The sequence below is a fragment of the Canis lupus genome, chromosome 37, assembly GCF_011100685.1.
Source record: "Canis lupus familiaris isolate Mischka breed German Shepherd chromosome 37, alternate assembly UU_Cfam_GSD_1.0, whole genome shotgun sequence".
NCBI classification, from domain to species: domain Eukaryota; kingdom Metazoa; phylum Chordata; class Mammalia; order Carnivora; family Canidae; genus Canis; species Canis lupus.
Genome location: NC_049258.1, coordinates 17,569,585 through 17,596,299, shown reverse-complemented (window position 1 = coordinate 17,596,299; position 26,715 = coordinate 17,569,585). Strand labels below are relative to the sequence as shown.

Genomic DNA, 26,715 nt, shown 5'->3' with positions numbered 1-26,715 from the left:
CACCTCATCACCTTTCTTCCTCCTTTTAAAATTAATGCTGAGAAAATCAAAAAAACATAACCCCACAAAAACCTATAATCATCTCAATAAATGTAGAAAAGGCATTTGACAAAGTACAACATCCATTCATGATAAAAAAAAAACTCTCAACAAAGTTGATTTAAAGAGAACATTCCTCAGCATAATAAAGGCCACATATGAAAAACTCACATCTAACATCATAGTCAGTGGTAAAAAACTGAGAGCTTTTCCTCTAAGATTAGGAAAAAACAATGATGTCCATTGTCATCATTTTTATTCAACATAGTATTGGAAGTCCCAGCCATTTCTTCCCAATCAGACAAGAAAAAGAAATAGAAAGCATCCAAATTGGTAAGAAACAAGTAAAACTTTAACTATTTGTAGATGACATGATACTATATATAGAAAACCCTGAAGACCACCAAAAATCTACTAGCACTGGTAAATGAATTCAGTAGAGTCACAGGATCCAAAATTAATATACAGGAATCTGTAGCACTGCAGATTGAAAATGCACTAATAATGAAGTAGCAGAAAGAGAAACTAAGAAAACAATCCCATTTATAATTGCACCAAAAAAGTACCTAAGAATAAACTTAACCAAGGAGGTGAAAGACCTGTACTCTGAAAACTATAAAGCATGAACAGTTAAAAAAAAAAAAAACTCCATAGAGAGGGTTAGGATTAGAAATTCATGCTTTCCTCCATTAGCAGTATTAATTGTAATAGGAGACAGAGTGGGCAAAGTCTTCCAGAAACTTACAAGATCTAATGCAGCTGCCAGGATGGATGCATCTGGAATTGTCCCTGGCTCACAGCAGTTTAACAGAAATTGAAAGCGCTTCATGCCTTGTCGGATTGCTCCAAGATTCACAACATTTTTGCTTTTTCCACCATCTTGGTTGGAAGACAGATGGTCATCAAAACTGTGGCAACCTATAGGTTTTTCCCATGGTGGAGGAATGAAAGAAAGAAAATACAATGGATCACAGATTGAAAAGAACTTCAAAGTTATAACAACATGTTTTCTGTAGTGTCAGCCTGAAAGCTTTTCCCCTGACTCCATCTCATTCATTTCCAGCTCAATGCCTGATTTAGACACACCATAAACTTTTGGGAATCTGGTGACACATGGTATATGCAAATGTAGAATTTTACATAAATATTTAAATATGGGATCTGATCATTTTGCTACCAGGTCTCCTCTTTAAAACTGGCAGGAGCTCTTAGTATATTTAAAATGATCTTCCTGTAATCAACAGCTAACTTCTATTTTTATCAAAGATGGAATCACTGCACAATTGCATATATGTTCCATAAATTGATATCTCAGTTACAACACAAAGAATCACTGACTATTAGAGACGTAAAGAATCTTAGAGTTTGGTCATTTAATTCCAGGATTTCCAAACCTAACTATATGTCAGAATTACCTACGAAGTTCCTGAATTTCATCCAGACTTTCAGAATCAGAATTCTTAGAAATAGAGTATCGAAATTTGCGCTTTGTAAGCCGCCCAGAAGATAATGATGTAATCAGGCTGACCCAGCACTGTGGTCAGAGATTTGGGAACCACTGATTCCTTCCCACCCTTATTTTTCCATAGTTAAAGCGCCTATGAATAAGAATCAGTCTGAAGCTTATTAAATACAGAATATCAGGTCTCATCACTAGAAATTTTGATTCCATGCCTGGGGGCTATTCATGCTTTTTTAACAAACACTCCTTGTGAGTTATTGATGCAGAAAGTCTAAGGATCACATATTTTAAACAATGATATAAAGTATCATTTTTCATCATTTTTATCCCTAGGTACATTTTTGAAAACCTAAATATCAGGGTGCCTGGGTAGTTCAGTTGGTTCAGCATCTGCCTTTGGCTCAGGTCATGGTCTCTGTGTCCTGGGATCAAGTCCCACATCAGGCTCCCTCCTCAGCGGGGAGTCTGCTTCTCCCTCTCCTTCTGCCCCCTGCCTTGTGCTCTTCTTGCTTGAGTGCCTCTCTCTTTTAAATAAATAAAATATTTTTTAAAAACCATAAAGGATAGATGAAACAAATATAGACATTTTTGTCATTATTACAAATGGGCGATGGATATCTGAGATCCATTAAACCATTCTTTTTACTTTTTCTATATGTTTGAAAATTTTAATAAGTACAAATAATGCCTCATAATTAAAATATTATTGAGGGCAGCGCGGTTTGGCACCGCCTGCAGCCCGGGGCGTGATCCTGGAGACCGTGAATCGAGTCCCACGTCAGGCTCTCTGCATGGAGCCTGCTCCGCCCTCTGCCTGTGTCTCTGCCTCTCATTCTCTCTGTGTCTCTATGAATAAATAAATAAAATCTTTAAAAAAATAAAATAAAATAATTGTTGAAATTTCCCATTTTTCATTCCTTATGGGCATATTTCCTTTTCAGATGCAAATGTTCCTTTTTCAAAATTCCATGTTCAACACCTCCAGTATTTTTTTTCCAATTAGTGTGGCATATCTGTATCATTTGCAAAAAGGAAGTAGCACACAAAGAATCTGATGGTGGAAAAAATTTGGAAGACAGAATCTTAAATGACGAAGGGCGTATAGTGAAAAGCTGCAGTATAGAAACAATACTTCCTACGTGGCCTTGTTTCTAGACAGTTGCCTTGCAAAGGTAGCTATTTATTCACTGAACATTATCAAAACTCCTAGAACCAGTAACTTCCTGTGATTTATCCTACCTCTATGTAACTTTATCAATCATACATATATAGTCCTTTAAGTTACACAGAGGAAATCCCATCTGTCAAAAGAAATTATAACCTTAGCAGTCCCTTAAACTTTGAATTTAAGACAGACCTCAAATGTCTTTCTTTTTAATGAATACAGTTGTTTTATTATTTGTTACTATAATTAAGATTTACAATATACTAGGTAATAATTGCCTCAAAGTTGTGATAGAATATATAAGACAGGATGTATGATCAACAATCTTATTCTTTTTAAAAAAGATTTTATTTATTAGAGAGAGAGCATGAGTGGAGGGAGGGCAGAGGGAGACGGAGAAACAGACCACTCGCTGAGCAGGGAGCCTAACGTGTGGCTCCATCCCAGGACCCTGAGATTGTGATCTGAGCCAAAGGCAGAGGCTTAACTGAGTCACCCACGTAGCCCAAATAAATTTATTAACCAATTTATTAAGAACAGTTGCCATCATCTTATTGAAGGAGACATTAAGAATAAGCTTTTCGTCATTTTTCTTAATACTCATTTGACAAGATAATGAATTCTAAAAGAAGGTTATTTAATATTACCAGAAGTGCCATTCTGATAAAAAGAACTTCAGAAACAATATGGTTAAGTAGCCTAAATAAAATAATGAAAAGAAAAGTGATCAAAACAATCTTTGTCAGGAAGACTTTATCTTCTTTGCTTCACAGAATGATGGATATTCATTACAGTAGAATCCTATGATCTCAGGCATAAGAATAATGCTTATAAGTAAAAGCTAATTATAATGGAAAATCTCCACTGCATTATAGTGGCATTAATGGGTAGCCATGCATCTGCTTCAATTTTTGAGTACTTAGTATATGTGTTCAGTATTGTATGAAATATTTTATAATTTATTTTTTGTAACAGCCTTATAAGATAAAGCCTTAAAGATAATCAAAAAAAGAGAAGGGGAGAGAACAGGGCAGTAAGAACATAAATATATACAGAAAGAGGGTACAGGTTAATAGCTTAGACGAAGTTCATGCAATAGAAAGTTATGAAGTCAGAATTCAAATCCAGACCTGATGACCATCAGCCTACCCTCTTACCGCTATGTCACATTGCATCCCCAGAATACCCAACTGTTTATGTTGAAGGAGGCCAGAATTTTGTATACTGCTGAAGGTAGAGATTATGTCAGAGTAATTTATGGTAAGAAATAAATCAACATTGTACATGTTATAAACTGATTGTAAAATTATTCCCAGTTGGCATTCCATATTGTACTAGTAAAAGAAATGCTAAAAAGTACTTTGGTTGTAAAACGCACCTTCTATTCGTCTTTTATATAAACTTACTAGTATATAAGGATGCTTCTTGGCTTCCTTGGACATAAGGCCTAATTTTTTAGTCTCAGTACATTCTCGTTGCATTTATTTACTATTTTTTTACATTAAATTTACTGAGGTATCACTTATAAATTTACATAGAATACAGTTTTTATGATCTGTTAAGTTTAAGAAGGGATATTTCAAAATACAGTATTTCTTTAAGCAGCATTTCCCATGGAATTTATGGCAGAGCTGAGCACATAGATGATACTCAGTAAATTTTATTGATCGATTGAAAACAACATTGCTTTAATAAAACATCTTCCCTCAAATAAAGACCACATGATCTCTAAAATGAAATATTCTTAGTGAATATGAAAACAAAGAAGAAAGACAGCTGGTTATGAATGCAGTTTCAGTTCTGTTAAATGTTCAGGAGATGTATTTTTCATTTGTTTAATATTTTTTAGATTAAAGAAATTCTATTGGCTTTGCATTTGATCTTAACTCAGTGAAGTTTGAGTATATATTTGAAAGTAAGAATGCTTGATGTTTGCTTTCTTTATAGCAACTTTAAAGAAGCAGAAACAGTATATAATTAAAATAATTGAGAAAGAAAAAACCAATACATTTATAATGGATGCATAGGAATCATTTATACATACAAATTGCAAAGAAGGAAGGGAAGGGAAAGAAAGCAAGGAAGGGAAGGGGAAGGGCAGCAAGGAAGAGAAGAAGGAAGGAAGGAAGGAAGGAAGGAAGGAAGGAAGGAAGGAAGGAAGGAAGGAAGGAAAGAAGGAAGGAAGGAAGGAAGGAAGGAAGGAAGGAAGGAAATAAATAAGATAGATGGGAAAAAAGGCTAAAGGAGGCTCAAAGATAAATGCTTACATGGCCAAGGGCAGGAGTTGTTGCAAATTACAATGTACTAAGATTAGCAGATAATGGGGTTTTTAAAGGTTTTTGTTTTTGTTTTTTGTTTTTTAGAATAGCTGAGGATACCTGGCTTCTGCAAAAGATTCCAAAGGAATTATCTCACAGAATACCTTTTATAATTTTTAAGGAGCCAGAGAACATGGACAAAGAATGATGTTGGCATGCAAGCTATCTTCTCTTGCCAGTCTAAAAGCACATAAAATTCCAGATATCAGTCTTAGATTTTATGGTTTTGTCTTCTAGTTACACAGAGACTATTTTACTTCAGGTATAGCTGACACAAACTGATCTCAGAGTCAGACTCTATGAATATTCCATACCAAGTCTTTCCTTTTGTGAATGAAATATAGGGAATATATAAAACATTGGCTGAAATCTGCAGGAATAGGGTAAAAATCTAGAATAAAAAAGATTTACAAGAAATTCTCATGATAACATGTTAAGAATAAGACTAAAAATATTGGCCTATTTCTTGAAGAAAGGGATGTAAGGGAATCAAAAGGAAGGTAAACAACTCAATTATGCTTTCATCCTTTTCACCAACGAGAAAAATTCGCAAATACCTAAGTGCAGAAAAGCTTTCATTAAGGAGACACCAAATGTGAGAGACCCTCCTCTGAGTTAATTCTTAGTTCCATGAAATTACATGGCGGGGCACAGAAAGAATTTACAGATGTAATCACAGTACTAGTCAAATGCCATTCAGCTAACACATTTTCCAGGCGAAGAACACTCTTTAGTGTTCAAAAAAAGCCTCATAAAAATCTATTTATAATTCTGATGTCTCTGAATGCTAGGTGTATCTTCTCTGAAATATCATGAGGAGTGAAAAGAGTCCCTAAAGACTGAAAATGACAAAGGTCTTGCTTTGTTAGGAAGTTTCTTGAAACCACAGACTAAGAAGTTTGATGTATGTCCTAGCCAAATTCTGTAAGAGATAATGAGATAAAAAAAAAAGTAATCAAAGGAATCACTGTGGTTTCATGAAGAATACACTATATTGAACTAAGCTGCATATTTCCTTTAGACAGAGTTATAAAGATGTGAGATATTTCCTGGTAAAATCTGATGTTTTTATAATGAAATGGGAGAGTGTTTGCTAATTGCTAGTAAACTAAGTATATGGTTGTCTGAAAATTATACCCACAAATTGTTAATTAATAAAAGTCAACTAGAAGTATCACAGGAGTTATATATTTGTATTTGACCTGTCAGTAATAATATTAACAGTTTGGATGAAAACAGGGAAATGTGTGTCTCTGCAGATGAATCCTTATAGCACAATTGTAAAAAAGAAAAAAATTCTAAATTCAACTTGGTTTGGGTTCTCAAGAGACCTTTCCTGGGCATGTGACTTAACCACCTCCCAAGTTAATGAAATAATACATTTTATCTTTTTTGAGATGAAGAATTAATAATGGCTATACCAAAATATAGCATGGTATTCACTCATGTGGAGGTGAGCTAGTAAAAGTTAATCCAAATTCAGTACAAGCCAACTATGAGATATAAAACTTTATAATGCAACCTTAAATTGTGCTCATACACTTGCTGTATCCCTAGAGCTTAATAGTTACACTATTTATTACACAGATTGAAGTCAGATATGATGTATTGCATTCCATCTGAAGCTCCACATTTTGTAAAGTATATCATCTAATTGGAACACTAAATAAAATGGAATCAGGATGGTGATGGGTCTAGAGACTCTTCCACGTAAGGGGAAAAAAAGGAATCAACAATGTTCAACCAGCGGCAGTGAGATCAAAAGAGAGAATGTGAAATAGATAAAAGGCAAAACTAGCAGTGTGTGTGTGTGTGTGTGTGTGTGTGTGTGTGGCCAAGGTTGTTTAACTGGGACCAGTGAAATCAAATTTATGGATGAGTATACTTTTGGGATATTAGGAAAGATTGTCTAACAATTTCTAACAATTAATACTGTTTAGTTCTGGAATAGGCTGCTTTGTGAAGTAATAGACTCCCCTTCGGTGGAAGTGTTCAGAGGGTGGCTGGCCACCTCTCAGGGATATAATGTACAGAATTCCTAAGTAGATAGGTAGATGGAAATCTGAAGGTTCTTTAAAGCTCTTAGATTTTAATAAAGGATAGACACTGAAGAAGAGACTGTCTCTCACTCTTCTTTGTAAATCTAGTATCTACCATGGAACGAGGAACACAGTAGGGCTTCCATAAATGTGTGTTGAACAAAATTGATAAGATATTGAGAAGCTATATATAGCAGTACAACACACACACGAGAAATGAATATGAAATAGATGGAAATAGAAAACGGACCACTCTATCCAATCAAATTTTTGTTCTGTGTGTTGAAAATCAGATGTAATTCTTAGGCTGCACAACATTTACCAAGACGCTTGAAGAAATTCTCCTCTTCATCTCTTCCGTTTTCCATTCCACTCCCTGGTCCACCTTCGGAAAGCTTCACTGCACTGGTAAATTTGACCTGAGAAAAAAAGGCAACTCTTTGTGTTTATACTAACCCTTGCCTTGAAAAATAAGTTGTTTGTAATATGAAGATTACTTTAGTTTTCTGACTTCCCCATCTGGTTAGTCAGTCAGTATGGTTTATTCCAGTGTACGAGAAAAGATATCACTTATGAGTAATTTGAAGGAGGATCTAGTCATAGATTGAAAGTAAATAATCAGGCACCATGAAAATAATTCAGTGAATATATGAGATATTCTTAGAGTTTAATTCTGATAAAATCCAAACTCAAATTCCTGAACAGCAAACCATTTTAATCCTTTACAAACAACACCACAGTTGTTTCTTTATGAAAAAACAAGTATAAATTAATTCATAAAATACTCTATAATTAAAGTAAAATAACATATCTGGGTTTTTTTTTCCTAAGAATTAAAATGTGCTCTAGATCTTGCCTTTAGGCCAAAAGTACTTAAACTTTTCAGCAAGCAAGGAGGCTACAGACCTCAATATTAGGCCAATTTTTTAGCAAAAAGGATGTGAAAGAGGAGTTGTATTTTCTAAATGTCTTATAAGGTTGATGTATTTTTTATAATTTCAAAATATTACTATTAAGACATAAGAAAACTTGTTTTTAGTGTGATTCAAAGCAGAAAGAATAGAAGCAAATGATCTGAATGTAAAGAAATATAACTCTTACCATACACTGGAAATTATAGTGACCAGGCCATGGATCATGCACAGGGAAGGCTCTTGTAGTAAATGGATTTCATCATTACCTTTTCCGAATAGTATGCTGCTACAATGCTTAAGTATTATGAAGAAGCACTTAATGAAAAAAATCATCCTGAATTTCTTTATCCTTTTCAATAGGGAGAATGGTTAAGCTAGTTACAAAAGCAGTAGAAAGAGGATGAAGTGTGTGTATGTGTATGTGTATATGTGTGTGTGTGTGTGTGTGTGTGTGAATACATAAAGAGAATCATTAGAAAATTATTGCATCCTATTGCATTCCTATGACAAGAATTTCACATACACATTAAAAGTTAAAAATAGGTGGGAAATACCAATTTGGAAGCCTTTCATTTCTTTTTCTTGTCCAATTGCTGTGGCTAGGATTTCCAGTACTATGTCAAATAAAAGTGGTGAGAGTGGACATTTGCAACAACATGGATGGATAGAGAGGGTATAATCTACATGAAATAAGCCAGTCAGAGAAAGATAAAGGAGTTCACTCAAGTAGAATCTAAAAACCAAAACAACAAAAAAAGAGACTTAACAAAATAACAGACTCTTAACTGTAGAGAACAAATTGGTGGTTGCCAGAGGGGCAACCAGTGGTAGGAATAAGTGATGGGGATTAAAGTACACTTATGGTGATGAGCACTGGGTAAATGCATAGAATTACTGAATGACTATATTGTACACCTGAAAACAATATAACACTGTCCATTAATTATACTGGAATTAAAAAATAATGACTAAAAATAAATAAAATATAAAGTTAAAACATTATAATAGCTGGGAAATAATACCTATGTATATCTATAGATCTGCATTATAATCTTATGTAAATTTTTTGTTACTCTTTTCTTCTTTTCCGTAATAGCCTACTACTTAGATATCTTAGTTTTCATTGCTCATTTAAGTTTCCAAACTTCATTCAATTTGAAGACAGTTTCTGCAATTCTTTCTTGTTTGGCCCCTCCAGGTGTTTAGCATTTCTTGGTCCTGACATTTTTCTATCAGCGACTCCAACATTCTCTTACATAAGCAATGTCCTGTTTACCTTGGAGCTTTGCCTGATGAAAGACAGGCGGTCCACAGAGCTGATGTCCAGAAGGTCCTCCACGCCATCTGCTAGGCCTGAGAGGGAAGACCGCTTCAGCCAGTTCCCTATTTAATAATTTTTGAAAAGTTAGGCCAGTATAGCATTTTCTCCCAAATGAATTAAACACAAATGTCAGCATGTGCTAAAAAAGTAATGAAAGTTACATGGCTTGATGTAAATTGAAGTGAAAACAAATGATTTTCAAAATGTACATGCTTTGAATATTCAGTATGGGATTATAAAATAACAAGACTGAGTAAAACCAGGACAAAATGAATTTTGGCTTCTTTGGTGAATAAAACCACAATCCATCCGGTTCTCCTTGACACTTTTCACATGTTCCAGTTAAGTCCTGTTGGTTTTAGCTCCAAGGTATTTCTCAAATCTGCCCACTTCTCTGTACATAGTCACCAGCCAGTCTAAGCTTCCATTACTTATGCCTGGACTACTAGACAGCTTTCTATCTGGTCTCTCTTAACCACTTGTGCTCCCTCCAGTATGTTGTCCATGCAGTGATCTTCTAGAAAAAGTTAACCTGCTTGCATTATTCCCTTGCTCAACATCCACCTGGGCTATATAGGGCAGTAGGACAAAGAGCCAACCTTACCTGCAAGGTTCACATGCTCTATCTACTCTCTATTGCTCTATCATAGTCATGCAGGCACTCTTCTCCTCATCTCAATTCTTCTGCTTCCCTTCCTCCTAATACTTTTACAAATCTTATTGCTACCACTTAGAGTGCTCTCCTTCTTCCTTCCCCTAAGTACACTGAAGATCTTAATTTCATTTCCTCCAGGAAGCCTTCTCTGATCTTGGTCTCCTCCTCCCCATTTAGGTTCAATCTCATTGCATGCTTTCATAGCACAACATATACTTCCTTCATAAAATTCATAGTTTGCAACTACACTTAGTTGTAGGATTATCTGCTTTAGTGATTGTCACCCCTAGTAGATTTTTAAGTTCAGCAAAATTGGGCAACTATGCAATTTTGCTCATCATTGAATTCCTGATGCCTAGAATCAGAGTGTTTGCACACCATAATGCACATAGGAGTTTGATAAATATCTGCTGAAAAAAGATGAATGAATGAAGGAATGAATGAGCCAACTTAAGCCTTGTGACTTGAAGGCTTTCCCTTTTCTCTGCCCTACTATGCATTGCTTTGTTTTGATTATGAGTTGATCTGAGGACATGGCAAGGAATAAGAGAATCCATAAATAAATACAGACATACTTTTACCTATGGGGAGTTTAAGTTTCTTCCGGAGGGAAATTCTGCGGGACCGTGAGCGGGTGCGGCGGTCAGAAGTGGTCCCTGAATGGGCAGTAGTGCATTCTGAAGTATCCTGCTCAGACTGGCTGCTGGTGTCACTTGCTGCACTCTGGGATTTGAACATCTTGCGCCAGAAATCTTTACGCCCCAGGTTTCCCCCTTGCATTTGTTCATCACTGAATGAAAGCAAGCAGAGGGTAGAGTTAAACGTCTGACAATGCATGTGAAGTTCTCTTAAATTTCTTTCAACTTCCTCCCAATGACATTTAGGCAAATCATGCAGTACGATCTTTGATGGACTGGGGTTTAGGATGAGTCAGAGGGGGAGTGGAAGGAGTGAGACCAAGGTTGACTCAGGTCTTCCCGAAAACAGTCATGTCTTAGCTGTCAAATAATGGTAATCATTTTTCCCCAGCCTTAATAAAAAGACCAAATATTATCACATATTCATCTGCAGGTGTGAGTCACAATATCAGAAGCACTTATGTCTAAATATTTTACTTTTTTTTTTGAAGTTCCCAGAGGCTTGTGCAGTACCGTATCTCACTCTCCACCTCCACCCCAGTATAATATAATTCTCAGCACTAAATAAACTCACAAGTGATATTTCAATAAATGCATAAGTGAAATACAACCACACTCAGGGGGTTTATCATCCTACAATTGTTTACTAATTGTGCAGAGGTTCATCTCATTAGGCACTGGTTGGTTGGGGGAAGGTCATTTGAAACAAGATCCCTATTTTTACTCACTAAATTGGTAAAGATCAAAAGGGGGAAAATAGAAAGCAATTGGTTACTATCATACTGCCAGGGATGAGATAGAGAGATTCGACCTTTCTGGAAGGTAACTTAGTAATATGTTATCCAAAACCAATATCTACAGCCATGACAGAGAAATCCAATGTCCAGGAAGCTATCCCGAGGAAATACGGGACAACATACTAACGTCTAGACACAAAATGATCAAATGCTCATGAGAAACTATGGGTCAACACTGAAAAACTGGAAGCAATCTAATTTTAAACTCTATAGAGAAACAGTTAAATTATAGAACTTCTGTGTGATGGAATATTCTATAGCCATTAAAGTCTCATTTAAGAAGATTACTGATATAGGGAATGTTAAAATATATTGCAAAGTTAGAAGACAGTTAATCAATGGGTGAAATAGGATAAGATCATGTTAAACAAGGTACACATGCGAGGATGTGTCTGTGAGCTTGTGTATACACATGCTCAAAAATGTACTCAGCACACTAAATATTTACAGTGGTTATCTCTATTTGATGGTATTTCAATTTTAAAGTGATTTTGCTTTTGCTTTTTCTGCTTTGCCACATTTGTCAACTTGAGCGACGTATTTGGGAATTTGGAAAGAAAGGTCACAGAAAATACTTAGTTATACATGATGAAATTTGTTTATGAAATTTTAGGTAACAATTTGCCTACAAGCTTTGAGATTGAATCCAGAATCTACCCAAAATTCAATAATAATATGTAAAGCAATTATTTTCTGGAGATATTTATATGAAGGTTCAGATTTTATCTCTCAAAATCCTTACAGTACTAAATACATTTTATTCTTATTTCAAACCAGGATATTCTGTTTATCATTTTTGGCATGAATTTGTGAGTTGAAATCAGTGTTTCAGAATTTGACTTCTCAGTTTGTTTTGTTTTATCAAATGATCATAGTATATGAAACATTCCTTGCCTTTGGGAAATGTGGGACACAATGATGAAGCATATGACTATATGGTCTGGGTGGGAAAACACCTCAAGAAAATGCTACATCAGCTTTATCCAATGGGTATCTCTTTTTTCAGAGAAAAGACCATGTAAAACTGCTTTTAATATTATTCAGCTAGTGTGACTTATTTTAGGAGGAAGGAGAAGAGAAAGGTCAGAAGGGGAGGGAAGGGCAGGAGAAAGAGAGGATAAAAGAGGAGCCAGGATCATCCACCTACCTTTCTTCAGTGCTAAACAGAGGATATTTGGCATGATCATCTCCTGGGGCCACTGGGATCAGGGAAAAGCTCTATATTTAACATTCCATGACATCTCTCCAAATGGAAATTTTTATGTAGAAGCACATTAAAACATGTATCTTCATTCAAGGGGAAAGAACAGACCCATGCTAAATGCAAGATATCAGGTAGTGTTTACAGAACACTGAAGAAAGAGAATATTTTGCAATCTAGAAAATGAAATCACCTATGAAGATAGATGGTTTTATTTCTAAAATCCAGTTTACCTATTAGACCATCTCATTAATCGTATTAGATTAATAGTTGCTAGTGCTACTTTGGGGGAAGGGGAATGCCTTCTTTTTCTGCTCATGCTCTGTATATAAAGACTTAGAACTACTCTTGTGGCTATTTGGCTACATAACTTGGCCTTTTATGTTATTTTTTTTCCCTTAGAGCTTATGTTTGACTTTTTATTATGTCCTTAAAGACTTCCTTAAACCTCACGTTTAAGAAAGGAAGTTAAAGGAAACAAAAACTTAATGGTAATTTCACAATTCTATCTTTTCATTGATTGCCTATCACTCATTCATTCATTGTGTAATAGGTATTAAGTGTTTACTATGGGGACCAAGTCCTAAGCATTGGGCTATAATGGTAAGCAAAAACTGACATGGTCCCTAGACTCACAGAGTTGATTTACCTTCTTTTAACTTTTCTCCAGGCACTTAGAAGCAGTCTCAAAGGTTTTGAAGGGTTAGAAGAACTATGCAGGCTTTTGTTCTTTGAAGGCTCTCCCTGCTTGTGAATTACCAAGGTCCTATTTGATGCTGATTTCCTTGACTAGAGAGAACATTTAGGTCCATAAAACCTAGAATACCCTGCAGAATTTCTGGAAGAGTAATTGTTTCATAGTAATCCAAAGTTTGAGGAAGTAAAATGGTCTATCTTAAATGATGTCCATAGTTTAAATACTGATCACACACCTTATGAGTAAATAATTCTCAAAAGAAGAATGAAGACAAATGAGCCTTGCATAGAACTGGGTTGTATGCTTAGTGTCTAGAGTAATTCTCTTATTTTCTGGAGGCACTAATTTTAATATGCTTTTGATTTTGCCATTATAAAAAGTAGAGATAAACTGATTGATTTCAGAGAACACTGGAATGGATCTCAGAAGAAGACCAAGGTGAAATGGAGTACAGTCTATGTTTTAGCTAAATCTGAGCACAAGAGAAGTTTATCTTATTTATTTTTTGGAAAAGCTTCAACAAGCACATTGACAGCCATCAATACATTGAAATTTTAAAAAGTTATAAACAAATCTAAGCAAGAAAGTAGATGACACCTCCTCCCCACCTGATACATACGCTGTTTTTCATGATTTATCCACAGAAGTATGCATGAAAAGCAGAGTAGGATAGATACTGGAAATGGGAAATGCAGGTAAGGAAGTTTCCTGAACACATAAGGTTAGTTATTTGTGACTTGGATCTATAGAGATTCGTGGCATTGGGAATGAAAAGTAAAGGGCAGGAGCAAGGCAAAGTTCAAAGATGATGACAAGCAAACAAACAGCAGTTTGGAAAATTGAATTTCTTATAGTGGGAGGCACTCAGCTCACTGCATTGGAGATAAAAATCAATGCTACTTACTGCTCTGGGGTCTGTGAGGGGCGACCAGACATGAAGCTGCGACATTCCTCAGGTGCAGAGGACACCTGGCCTTTATCCACAATGCTTCCCGCCTCTGACCTATGCAAACAGTGCAGTCCACCAATCACAACAAAGCAGGACACACCACTTCTCAACACTTCCTATACTTCATAAAGCAAAACACCCCCTATAGAAAACATACACTGCTTGCAGACTCTATGTCATCATGAGTCTATATCCTATGAAATTTATATCCTACCATTTGATTCATGTCCTACTTGCCTTATTGCCTAAGAATACCACCACAATGCAGAGTCATTAACTACAAGCAGAATTTTGAATTTAGGAATTTCTTTTAATCTCAGTAAGTGGGCATATTTTATAGAATAGGCATACAATAAATTTATATTTACTAAAAGGAAACGCAACAGGGCACTGCTCAGCAATTTGTATTTTGCCATGTTTAAAATATTACTTACTGAACGGGATATGGTATCGATAATTGCTTTTCCTCTTCGGAAAAAAATGTAAATTATCTATGGAAAAGACTAACACAGATAGCATTTCACCATACTGTTGGGAGCTATGAAGTAAAGGTCAAGTGTATGTAAGCCTGAGATCAACTGAGTTTTCATTTAGAGAGAGAGAAAGGATTTATTTGATAGTAAACACATTCTTTTTCTAAACTTCAGCTGGACCATCACCAGTAATTCCCACTTATCTAAGATAGCTCCACCATCCCTGCCCTAGAGTTACACATCATATGGGGAACCACATGGGACAGGACAACAAATTACATTCTACTGACATCAGGCAAACACTAATATTTATAGCGCAAGCTTCCAACCTTTTACTGCCTGCAGTCTTAGATTCTGATTCATTCTCCTCCACCTTTTTCCCTGGTGCCAACTTCTCAGCACTGTCAAGCAAAGCGCTAAGGGCCACTCTCCTGAAGACATTCCCGTGAGCCTCTTTGATAAATTGGACCAGCTGACGGATGTCGCAATACAGCCCCTGTTTGGATGCAAGAGGGAAAGTTGTGTGGTTAAATGGTTTTCACAGGAAGAGAGGGAGAAGTTAATTCCTTAGGCTTGGATTAGCATTAGCATCGTAAAAGGAAGACATTTACTACAAGGAAACAGATGGTATATGGTACACGGCCTTTCCATTGTTCCTCTGGCAACATTACCAAGAACCTTGCCTGTCATCCTTAGTATGAAAAAAGATGGTTACCATGCTTCATATTCAGAAAGTTGGCTGTATCATTAGAAAGACATCAATTTACACTTTAAACTGCTGGACTCCCAAGCTTTAATTTTCTCTCTTAATTACGACTTCTGAAGAGATGCCTGCAAAAAAAATGGTGATCAGAAATTTGTTTGGACTAGAAATTTCAGTTCCTCTTCAGCTTCTCCAAATTCTCTGTATCACTATGGTCAAATATGCTCAGACCTCTAGACACTTCTAGCAGAGCATAATATTCAAGGACAGTGCATTTTGTTGGACATATTTAACAAATGTGTATGTTGAAGGCCATCTGAACATGAACTTGACTATGAACTAAAGATGATGCAGGGTTATGAAAACCAATCTATCGATGAATCCACATTTAAAAATATATATGACCTTTTTTCTTGAGGTATTAACCTTTTTTTTTTTTTTTTGAGATATTAACCTTTTCATTCAGCATTCCCCCTCTCTCTTCAAGCCGGTAGTTACTGTATTTTTTGCCTTAGGGAAGGTTCATGGCAAAGCAAGAGACAGAAGCCTCAGAAACACTTACCTTGATAGCTTTGATTTTCAAAATCTAAGATCACTGGGACAATCATGTCCATGACCCTTAAAAAAATCAGAAGGAACAGTAACAGAGGAAAACACAGAAAGTGTTTTTCGGTCCTCTGGGCAGAAAAATCTCGTGCCCTCATTGTACTCTTTAGCAGCTTGCCCGGCAGAAGGGACAAGACCCCAAAAAATGAGGGTTCCAAATTCACCAGAGCGCCCAGCCCCATGCACACAGCAGAAAGTAGTATGTGAAATAATAAGTATTGTACGGATGACTGAGACCCATGGAGCTTCTCAGGTCCTAAGTCCTACCAAAGACTTGAGATCTCTGCATGAAGTAGAGAAACCCAAGAATGTTGGGGTACAACTTTCAGCCATTCTGGTGGGATGGGGGTTCCAAGTCAAAAACTAAGATGATTTAAAGAAAATGAAGAAATAGTTATTTCTTCTATACCTAATTTTGCATTCTAAAATGGATAAAAAGTGCTCACACGTATTATAATTAACCTGTCAAAGTACTTCTTGCCATGACCAAATTAAATGCATGGATGATGCCCATGCTTTTCTCAAGCTCCAAGAACTTTGCTGAGGTGGCTTTGACAGTCAGCAAAATTAAATTCCATTTGGTTTAGAGTTTTAGTTTACCTCAAGTTATGAGAATAGTTTCAATGGTTTAGAATAGCTTAAAATGATTTCCTGGATTTAGGTAGATTAGCGGATAGTGTCAATATGTATAAGTAGGCTGATTTCTACATAGAAGTCACAATATGTAACAAATTGGTAAAATAGTGAAACATTTCTTTACTCCCCAGAGAGAACTGAATTCATCTGTTCATGTAGATTCATCAGCCTTAATCTACTTTTTGTATCCCAAACCACAATTTCCTTGGCAGCTATTAAGCACTAACTTGTTAGAGGCATGGTTCTTCTCCCGCACACTGGTGGCTTTAATGGTTTAATTAACAGAGTCATTTATGAGGAGCAGCTAAAAAATTGTGGTGTTCGATAAAAGAAAACAAAACTAATTTCAGCAGGATAGTTACATTAATTTTTAAAGTAAACGTGGTTTCAAAAATGCTTGGTATAATATTCTTTAATATTTCATGAGCTAATGGTCTGTGCTCTAGCACCTCTTTCTTTTCAAGGCCTCAAAGTACTTTGTAAGTATCTCAGCAACCACCACAGACTCTATGAGGTGGGAGAGGAAGATAAGTCAATTCTGAAGTAGTTTAATGAGTAACGAGGAGAAATGCATTATGACGCTCTACCATGAGCTACTGTTAACTTTGGGAAAATAGAGTTTAAAGTGCACACTTTTAGACTCCAAACTGGTATTTCTCAAGGCCACGACTGAGAACTTTTCCTAGAACAGAGACCAAGAACTCCTGTGGGAAGAAGAGATGAACTTCTCACCAGATTCTCAGGGCTGTGCAATTCATGCGTGGTTGAAGCGCAGCGTGTGATAAGGGATTTAAACATGGCGCTGACAACGATGCCTTCCACATTTTGGGCTGTGGATTTGTTGTCCACCGTGGTGAAGTTATTTCCAAACCCAGCCTTGTCTGGAATGCAAAGGCACCAATTCAAGACAATGTTTCCATTAAGCTACACAAGTTAAAGAAGTAATCAAATAGATCTTCATTAAAAGTTAGTCAACTATCATACATGTGTCATATAAACCATAAAAGGCTATATTAAGTTATTTCTTCTTGGGTTCTAATTAAAATGTGTATGTTACTCAACTCAGGGTTCATACATCATTTTCATTTCATTACTGTATTGCATTTGAGTGGTATTGACGGTGTTTGATTTATCATGAATTTAGTGTTCACCGCCTCCACCCACACCACAGGTCTCTATGATGGGGTTTTCATAAAGCAATGAAGCTATGAAATGGTTGATGGGCTACCTATATTTCCATTTGCCTGTTTTTAAAAAATTCAGTATATATACATATGGTGTGTGTGTATATATATCAAAATTGCATTACTACTAGTGTGTGTGTGTGTGTGTGTGTGTGTGTGTGTGTGTGTGTGTGTATATATATATATATATATATATATATATCTTTTCTTTCCTGTTTTGTGAAAAAAATCTCCATGCACTGAGCCTGGCACACAATAGGTACTCATTTCATATTTGTTGAACTCATGAATATACTCCCTTGTTCCTTTTTTTTTTTTTCTTCTCCCTTGTTCCTTGATTTCTGTGTTGTCATACAACAGAAAGTTGTATGAAACAGAGAGGAGTGCCATGAGTGATGGTAAGTGGACTGAGGGGCTAACAACAGTGAGGATGCCACAGCTTTACCAAATCCCCTTTGCTAAGGTTAAGTTGTCATCAGAAAGCCACCAAAATGTGTCATCATAGATGATGCTCAAGCTTTTATTTAGACCCTATTACAAACACACACACACACACACACACACACACACACACACACACTGTCCTCTAAATTCTATCTCCACATATTCAGGGTACCTCTGAAACTCTACCTGCTTCACCTTATAGTGATCTCTCCTGGAACTTGGCACAGCTTTACTTACTGTCAGTGACTGGCTCCATACAAAATCCTAGCAAAGCATGCAAGAAGTCCACTACATTATTGAGAGAGTCCTTGTTCACATAGTCCCTCATGGTTTGTCGGAATTGCATCTTATCTAGCTTGTATAGCTTAGTGAGGCAGTTCTGGGCCTGCAATGAAGGAAGAAAAGTGAAAAAGTCACAGGTACCAGCTTAAGATAGGGATCCATTAGTCTGAGATAGAAGCCTGCAAAAGGCAAAGGCTTCCATCCCTCCCTTCTGGCAGGTGCTGGCCACTCCTGCTAGTCCCTCTTGTCTGAGCAAGAAAAAGGCAGAGACAAGCTGAGTAGTAGGAGAGACTTTACTTTGAGAAGGGTTGCTCCAAGTAAAACCCAAGGCTAATGTCTAATGCTGGGGCCAGGGGAATTCAATCTTTTCACCAAGATCTAGATTTTAGGATCTCAGTGAAAAAAGCCCAAAGTGTTAAAAAAAAAATTAGGCAGGTTATAGAATTGGTAATCCAGGTTTAGCTCAAAGACGTTGTGCAATGGGAAGAGGTGTACCACTCCCATTTTCAGCTACTTTGAACTTAGGTAGATTTAATGGAGGAGGCGAGAGGGATATAGGAAGTGGGTATCCAGTGTCCTCTTATCTGGCCACGAGAGGAAGATCCTTGAAGCATGAAGGAGGCATAAGATAAAAGCAAGTCTAGTTGGCTTATTTATGTGTCTGCATTTGAATGTGAAAGTTTGATATTTAAACAAAAATTGGCCTTATAGATATAAAAATCAAGTGCCCATTAATTGGCTAGACCCTGCCATTCACAATTATATTTTATACGATCTAGCAAATATTTCTGCCGTCTGGCAAAGGGAAAGGGAATTATCTCACCACCAGAACAAATAAAGTAACAGTCACTGGCTACAGAAGGCCACAGACAGAATGTATAGATATTATCTGGTGTCATTAGAAGCTTCCCAGCCCTGTCCTACAATGAAGAGAAAAATCACATTTATGTAGTGCTTTGCTGTTTAAAATGTGTTTCTTGCTTGTAAGTGCATAACAACACTTGACTTTCATACCTCTGTGATTTGATGAGTATCCCCATACTGCAGTGGAGAAAGCTGAAGGTCACGGAAGTCAAGGACTTTGTCCAAGTTGACATGGTTCACAGCAGAACCAAAATTAGGAGTCAGAGTCTTGCCCTTTATTGTGGTTATTTCTCTTTAATATTAATCCTAGAGGTCCTATGAAGGATCCAGATAATGACTGGGGAAAACATATTCAGATACCACCCACTTTCAAAAAGAACTGACCATGATGGATTAATAGAGATTAGTTGATATCTTGAAGACACATTCTGTGTAAGAGATATAAGGAAGTCCATGACAAAGGAATGAAATGGGGGAAATAACAGGAGAAGACTCTAGGTTGAGGGAAAAGGCTAAGGATCAAGGAAAGAGAGGTGGCTGGGTGAGGACCACCTTAATTGAGGATAGAGAACCTTGGGCCACCAGGCATAATCATGGAAGAAAGAATGGAGGCAGCAATCCCAAAGAATTCAAACTTACAAGGTAGGCCCTTAATGGTTTCCCAGAAGAAAACTTAAGTTACATCACTACTTTGACAAATCAAGGCCCAGGGAAGGATTCTGGGAAAATTTGAGAGGAAAAAGGAAAGATTTTCAAAGGTTCAGTCTTGGAATTAGCAATAAACTTCTTGGTATGACCTTGCTGTAATCTCTCCATCTATACCACAAAGTCAGGTGAACTGATAATTGTTTTCATTCTCCCTTTACTAGGTCCTAGAATATTGTGAAATTAGGTGTTTTTATTTCAGAGAGGTTATTGGTTGCTAGATCTCAGGCAAGCTCATTTTTTTTCCTTACAAAATAAATGCTGTTTGCTACAAAATTATGTTTTCAAGGCATTTACATATTTCCTACATGAAGAAGTATTTAATTATTATCCCATAAAGAATTTGCGAAGATCTTCATTGCTATACTTACGAAGCACTTTAAAATTCTGGGTTGGAATGCCCTGAAGCACAAATTGTCCTATCTTCTCTACAAAACACACCAAAGACAGCATCGTTTCAAATCTACTCTTTGGAGGCTATTAGCACATCTGAATGAGTTCCATGGGAAGTTTAATAAGCAAGAATCAGAATATTGAACCTTAAGTATTCTGATTCTGAATGAATGTTCTAAACTTCTCCAAGAGATATAAAACTGTCAGAGTGAATTCCCTTTCGATAGTTTGGGACTACCAGCAAATGATTAACCTAAAAAACACATGCTGGAATTATCAGGCATTTTGATGAATATCATTAAAGTAATCTCTTTCTCTCTTTCTTCCTTTTTTTTTTTTAAATATAAAGGCTCTGATCCAGTAGAAGTAAGAAATATTCTTAACATCTTAAGTAACTTCTGAAAATTCAATGTTTTAGAAATTTGCAAATACCCAGCTTCTTGAATTAGACTTTCCCAGAGATAATTTCTCGAATTTGTATCTCTTGGATGATGTATTTGCTGAACAAGGATAGACCAATAAAATCCCTATAATGAGTATTAAATTAAACTGGGCTACAAGGTAATAGAAGAGTCACGATGTGAGTCAGGAAAGCTGAGAAGGCAGGTCAAAAACTGGGAAAAAAAAACAAAAAACAAAAAAAAAAAACAAAACAAAAACTGTCTGGACATACTGATAGGAAATGTTCAGTAGTCTCAGTGAGGAAAGCATGGTGGACTCCTAAGCATTAAATGGTCTCTCCAATGGCTTGTGACACAACTAGTCTTACTTTCTCCAAGTCTAGAAAGACAAGTTTTGGTGTCATAACCAGTGTATACTGCAAACTAAAGTAGGACACTTATTATATTTTAGTGTTTCATTTCAGGAAATTGGTCTTCTGTATGAGGAGTGGTAATGTCTTAGCCTTGAAGACATTTATTCATACTGTGATAGAATTAAAAATCACACATTAAAAATCACATACACATGCCCCCAAATGGGGGCAACGTCAAGTCTCTATTGCCTTATTGTTATTTCGATTTTTAAATTTGGAGCCTCAAAATCTAGATCTTGGTCAAAGTTGTCATGCTTCAGAATTTAGAAGTTAATTACTGTGAATATAACCCCCCATATACAAGCAACAAACTAATATAACTCAACATAAAGAATATAAAAGAAAGAGACAAGGATGGATAAATGGATAGATGGATAGATGGGTAGATGGGTAGATGACAGAAAGAAACTGAGCATGCTAGGACTGTGTGAACATTTCATGACAAAAACTAATACCAAGAAAAAAATGAGCTGGCATCAGATTTTGACATGATCCTAAAACTCTGCCATCTTATGTCAAAGGGTTTCCTGGACACAATTTTGCCTAAAACCCTTATTTTCAGGAGGATATTTTCTTATGATTTCAGTTCAAATGTATGCATGAGGCAACCGTCCCAGTGGGGACTTGCTATGGAGGTGAGTTGTTGCTCAAGAGTGAAAAGAAAAGTAGCAATCGGTGGAGGCAAATGAAAAGGAGCTGGAATATGACCATGTTCCATGACAGAATTATGCTTTGCAAACCCAAGCGCAGAGTTCCAAGTTTCACACAGTTCAGGGGGACATGATCTCCAACACGGAGGAGTTCAAGGTTCATTCTCAAACAAAGCAGCCAGAACATGACTGGCTACTTTTCCAGTCCTGTTTTGTCCCAATAAGGGCCATTTTCCATATCCACATAAGAATGACAAATAGTCCTAAACTTTGACCCCTTTCTTTACTATAAAGTATGTTTCTATAGTACCCAGGCATATGATTAAAAAGTCATTTGTCACAGACCATCAGAGGCTTGTTAAATGTATTCATTTTTGCAAAGGTCTTTCAAACTCTTAATTTCCACATTCCAATTATATACCCTTTCACCAACTGGGAGTTGGTCTGCCCCTAGGCACAAGGCAGAAGTGTTTTCCCAATTAAACTTTCCTAAGCCTGGGTTTTAGAGGTCTTGAGATATGTTGTGGGAATCCTCCCACTCCGAATCAGCATTAATCATCCCTAATGAAATACAGTATTTTTCAGGGAACACTGACCCTCATTGTCAAAGGACTCATTCCCAAATTGGAGACAGGGAAGAGGGAGAGGAAATGGAATCTACTTTAATTCTCTTACATTCTCTCGGAATACCTGGTGTCTCAGACGATCTCCAGAGAGCCCTCGGTGTCCTTCTCCGCAACCATAGGCACATCCCAAGGACTTCACTATTTTGATGAGCATGGTGAGAGCAAGCCTATGGTTGCTTACAGGTGTACTTTCATCCTAGTGCCATGAACAAGAAAGAGGTCTGTTCAACTTAGTCACAAAACCCTTTTGGTGCTGAGATTCCATTTTGTGATTAAACCAAGTTTTATATGTTTACGGTGAGCACGTGCAACTTCAAAAACAGAATTGTCAAGGGCTCAACAAGCAAGTTAACCTTTCTAAAATCCAGTATGTGATTTAAAAGAAAGAAAAATGTGCATTTTGATCACCCTCTAGTGCTAAAAGATATGAATGTAGACCTCTTGATTAGAAAACATGCTTTCTGTATCCTTGGCAGACTATGAGAACCACCTAGAGAGACAAGGGGCACCATCAGTGATGAAGGCAAATAGATTTTTCCAGAAGCTACCGTCATCCATCAGGTTTCTCATAGGGTCACAAGGCAAGGATCATTGCTAAATTTCTGGAAGTGATCACAGTCTGGAACTTTGAAATCACATGGCAACTTCTTACATTTTTAAGGGATTTTCTAATTCTGTATTTTCACTGTGTTGTAATATGCACCAGCAAAGTGAGAGATTTGTCAATGTTCAGCTTGCTTCTTCCTTTGAGGGTAAATAGGAAGCCCTCCTGAGATGAATAATGAAAACGGTTTTCATCTTCTCTTTTGCTCCATTTAATCCTTGTTAGTAGTGGAGGACACAGCTTCTAGAAAAATGAACTTCTGTGAATTATTTCCAAAGAGGCAGAAGGATCCTAACAATTTCCCTATGTTGGCATACTGTGCAGAACAAAGAAAATAATGGATAAGCATTGTTCTGTAAATGATAAAGGGCTTTTCCATTGTCCTGTGGATCAGAGGGCTATGGAAACAATGAAGTCACACATAGAAAGTACTTGAATGTGGGTAGGAAATGAAAGAGACGGAGTTATCTAGACATAATCCATAATTTGGATTAAAGTTATATACAGTTGGTCCTCCTTTTCTAGTCTACAGGCTCATGTAGTGGATGTAGTGCTGAGATGTCCCCTGCAGAACTGGCCATTCTCTGAGCCTGTTAGTTTTGCTGGCTGACAGCTCTCTACTGGGATCCTAACTAGCCACTGCTCTTAGCTAAAGGAGACCTGCTTCAGGCCACCCCGGGTGGCTCGGTGGTTTAGCGCCGCCTTCAGCTCAGGGCCTGATTTCTGGAGACCCGGGATTGAGTCCCATATCAGGCTCCCTGCATGGAGCCTGCTTCTCCCTCTGCCTTTCTCTCTGTCTCTCTCTGTGTGTTTCTCATGAATAAATAAATAAAATCTTAAAAAAAAAATAAAGGAGACTCGCCTCATCTAAGGTTATACTCTTCTGGTGTCTGCCCCCAATGGCTGGTCAAAGGCAGAATGAGGGTGGGGGCTCTAAAAGGGGGCTCCCTTCCCCCACTTGGAGATCACTTTCAAGAGTCATCCTTGCTTTAGAGCTCCTTGTGTGATGGGCTGAGCTCTCTTACAACTATATTGAAGTGCAACTTCACCCTCTCCCCCAGCCTGCTTCTTTTATACCTCATAGATGTTGCTCCTGAGAGGACACTCCAGGAAACTTCCTGCACACATCTGCACATCTGAGTCTGTTTCCTGGGAACTCTATAGATCAGATGGTTGCAAATGGAAGACTCAGACTTATCAATAAACATTTATTTATTTATTATATATACACCAATTCAGTAGTGTTTTAGTTTGGATTCAAATACTAGCTCTGTAACCTTAGGCCAGCCACTTAACCACCCTATGATTATGGGAATCGTAATAATACCTATGTCATACAGCCATGAGGCTAACATGTAAGACACATAATAATAGCAAAACAAATGTTAATTATTACTTCCAGGTATGGGACACTGCTCTCCTTTGAGGCAACTTCGTGCAAATTAGAAAAGGCATTCCTGTGGGCGGATGAGTCAGAAAAAGCTGAGCCCTTGTAGGTAGATGCAGCCCTGGGGTGCTAGGGCTATAGATGCAGCTATTCCTGGGATGAATATCTCAGTGAGCAGAGCATGGACTGGATTTCAGTTCCTCCTTGCCCCATTAGCCACGAGGCCTTGTGTAGTGCACAAGCTGCACAGCCACAGGCAGTAAGCAGTGTCTCGGAAAAGTTCACCTAGAGCCTGATTTGGAAGGTTGGTTTATGTTCATTTTTAGATTACTATATGTTCCTTTAAAAAAATCTCTAGCTCCAAAAGCTCTTTGTAAGTATCTATTCAGATTTAGATTTTTCTTTACACCTTCAGATGTCCTTAGGATTTAGGTTCCACTTAGAGGAGACAATCAGAAAGATGTACCAAGCTACAGCCAGAAATCAGGACAGATACTAAATAACATTTCAAGCTCTCAGTGTTAGTCAGTAGCAAATATAGAAATAGAAATTAGATCTTCCTTTCTGAATTAATAAATTCCCCATGCTTCTGGTATTACTAGGTTGCAAAATTAGATAAACTCTCTGATTTCACTGAAGGTAACAGGGATTTAGGGCAGAACAGAACCGTGAGAATCACAAAACATGACTTGATCTATGGTTAGGTTTTATTTTATAGATTCTTTGTTTTACAAAGAATAGTATTTTCCAGAACTAACTACAAAACACTGGTATCTTGGTAGCTGTCTTATAATCTGATATCAAAAAATCCCATCTAATCAAGAGTGATAACTTCAGTTAAAATGATGTTTATATTATCTAGTACTTAGTATAATAACTAGATTATAAATAGGCAAGAGACTTGCAGGTCTACAATAAGAAATCAGATGCAGATACCAATTGGATAACATTTCAGAACATTAAAGAAAAATATAATACTAACAATGGACCTCAGACATTCTTAGGATACATAACAAAGCCCTCTTTAATTAGTTGGAATATCTAAGCTTTACTAATAAAAGCCTATCAAGGGGCACCTGGGTGGCTCAGTCGGTTAAGGGTCTGCCTTCTGCTCAGGTCATGATCTCAGGGTCCTGGGATCAAGTCCCATATCAGGCTCCCTGCTCAGTGGGGATTGTGCTTCTCCCTCCCTCTCTCTGCTCCTCCACCTGCTTATGCTCTCTCTCTCTCAAATAGGTAAATAATATATTTTTTAAAAGCCTATTAAAATTTCACAGCTCTATTTTTTCTTTCTATTTTCTGTTGAATATTATAATGGATACAATACCATCTATTAGCTCTTTGAGTAGCCGGCTTAGATGAATCGGTACAACATGGAAATTTAGTTAAGAGTGAGATCTGAGGATTTGGGGATTGTCCTCAGTGACATACGAATTGGTACAAAGATAGGAACATGGAGTACTGAATGATAGAATTAGAAAATACACATTTCTGGTGAAGGCAGAGGAAGAAAATCCTAAAGGAAAGATTCTGTAAACCCAAGAATATGGGGAAAGGATATTTGGATCAGAGACTCAGAATATTAGGAAGATAGGAGTAGATAATAAGATGAAGAAACAGAGATGATAAATGCACCTTAAAAATAGGTCAATTCAATTGGGACTAGAAAGAGATGGAGAAGAAATTACAAAAGAGGAAGGAACACTGCACACTTTTACAGATATAAAAACCTGACAGCCTATAAGAAATGATGGCCAATTCATAGTTTAAATATGTAGATGGTACAACTCTGCACAGTGTCATATTACATGTGTAAACACCTGACCTGATGTGTACACATCATAACATGTTAGAGATTCAAATATTTTGTTAATTTCAACTTGTTAGCATTTGAACATTTTCCAACAAAAGCTCTGAACTGAAATCAGTGTATGTTATGTGAATTTAAGTTATGGTAATTCTTTTTTTTTTTTCTAAGCAGACCCCAAACCCAGCGTGGAGCCCAATGCAGGGACTTGAACTCACAACCCTGAGATCAAGACCTGATGATATCAAGAGTCCAACGCTTAACCTACTGAGCCATCCAAGAGTCCCAAGCTATGATAATTCTTATCTAAAACCCAAATTAAAGGAGAAGATTAATTTTTGG

At 36.9% G+C, this 26,715-nt stretch overlaps 1 protein-coding gene across 14 annotated transcripts in view; it reads right to left on the bottom strand.

Moving 5' to 3' along the window:
* The window catches only part of UNC80 (unc-80 homolog, NALCN channel complex subunit), a 215,364-nt gene that overhangs the window by 136,145 nt on the left and 52,504 nt on the right, over window positions 1-26,715 (bottom strand). For 9 of the 14 annotated variants that reach the window (XM_038585614.1, XM_038585623.1, XM_038585612.1 and 6 more), the window contains exons 14-22: window positions 22,625-22,771; window positions 18,479-18,626; window positions 17,346-17,494; window positions 14,998-15,164; window positions 14,151-14,249; window positions 10,489-10,703; window positions 9,214-9,320; window positions 7,346-7,442; window positions 785-957 (exon numbers count right to left, since the gene is read on the bottom strand). In XM_038585614.1, the coding sequence (XP_038441542.1) occupies window positions 785-957; window positions 7,346-7,442; window positions 9,214-9,320; window positions 10,489-10,703; window positions 14,151-14,249; window positions 14,998-15,164; window positions 17,346-17,494; window positions 18,479-18,626; window positions 22,625-22,771 (1,302 nt within the window). The remainder of the gene's footprint in view (window positions 1-784; window positions 958-7,345; window positions 7,443-9,213; window positions 9,321-10,488; window positions 10,704-14,150; window positions 14,250-14,997; window positions 15,165-17,345; window positions 17,495-18,478; window positions 18,627-22,624; window positions 22,772-26,715) is intronic. The other 5 variants (XM_038585615.1, XM_038585620.1, XM_038585621.1 and 2 more) reach the window with 2 other exon arrangements.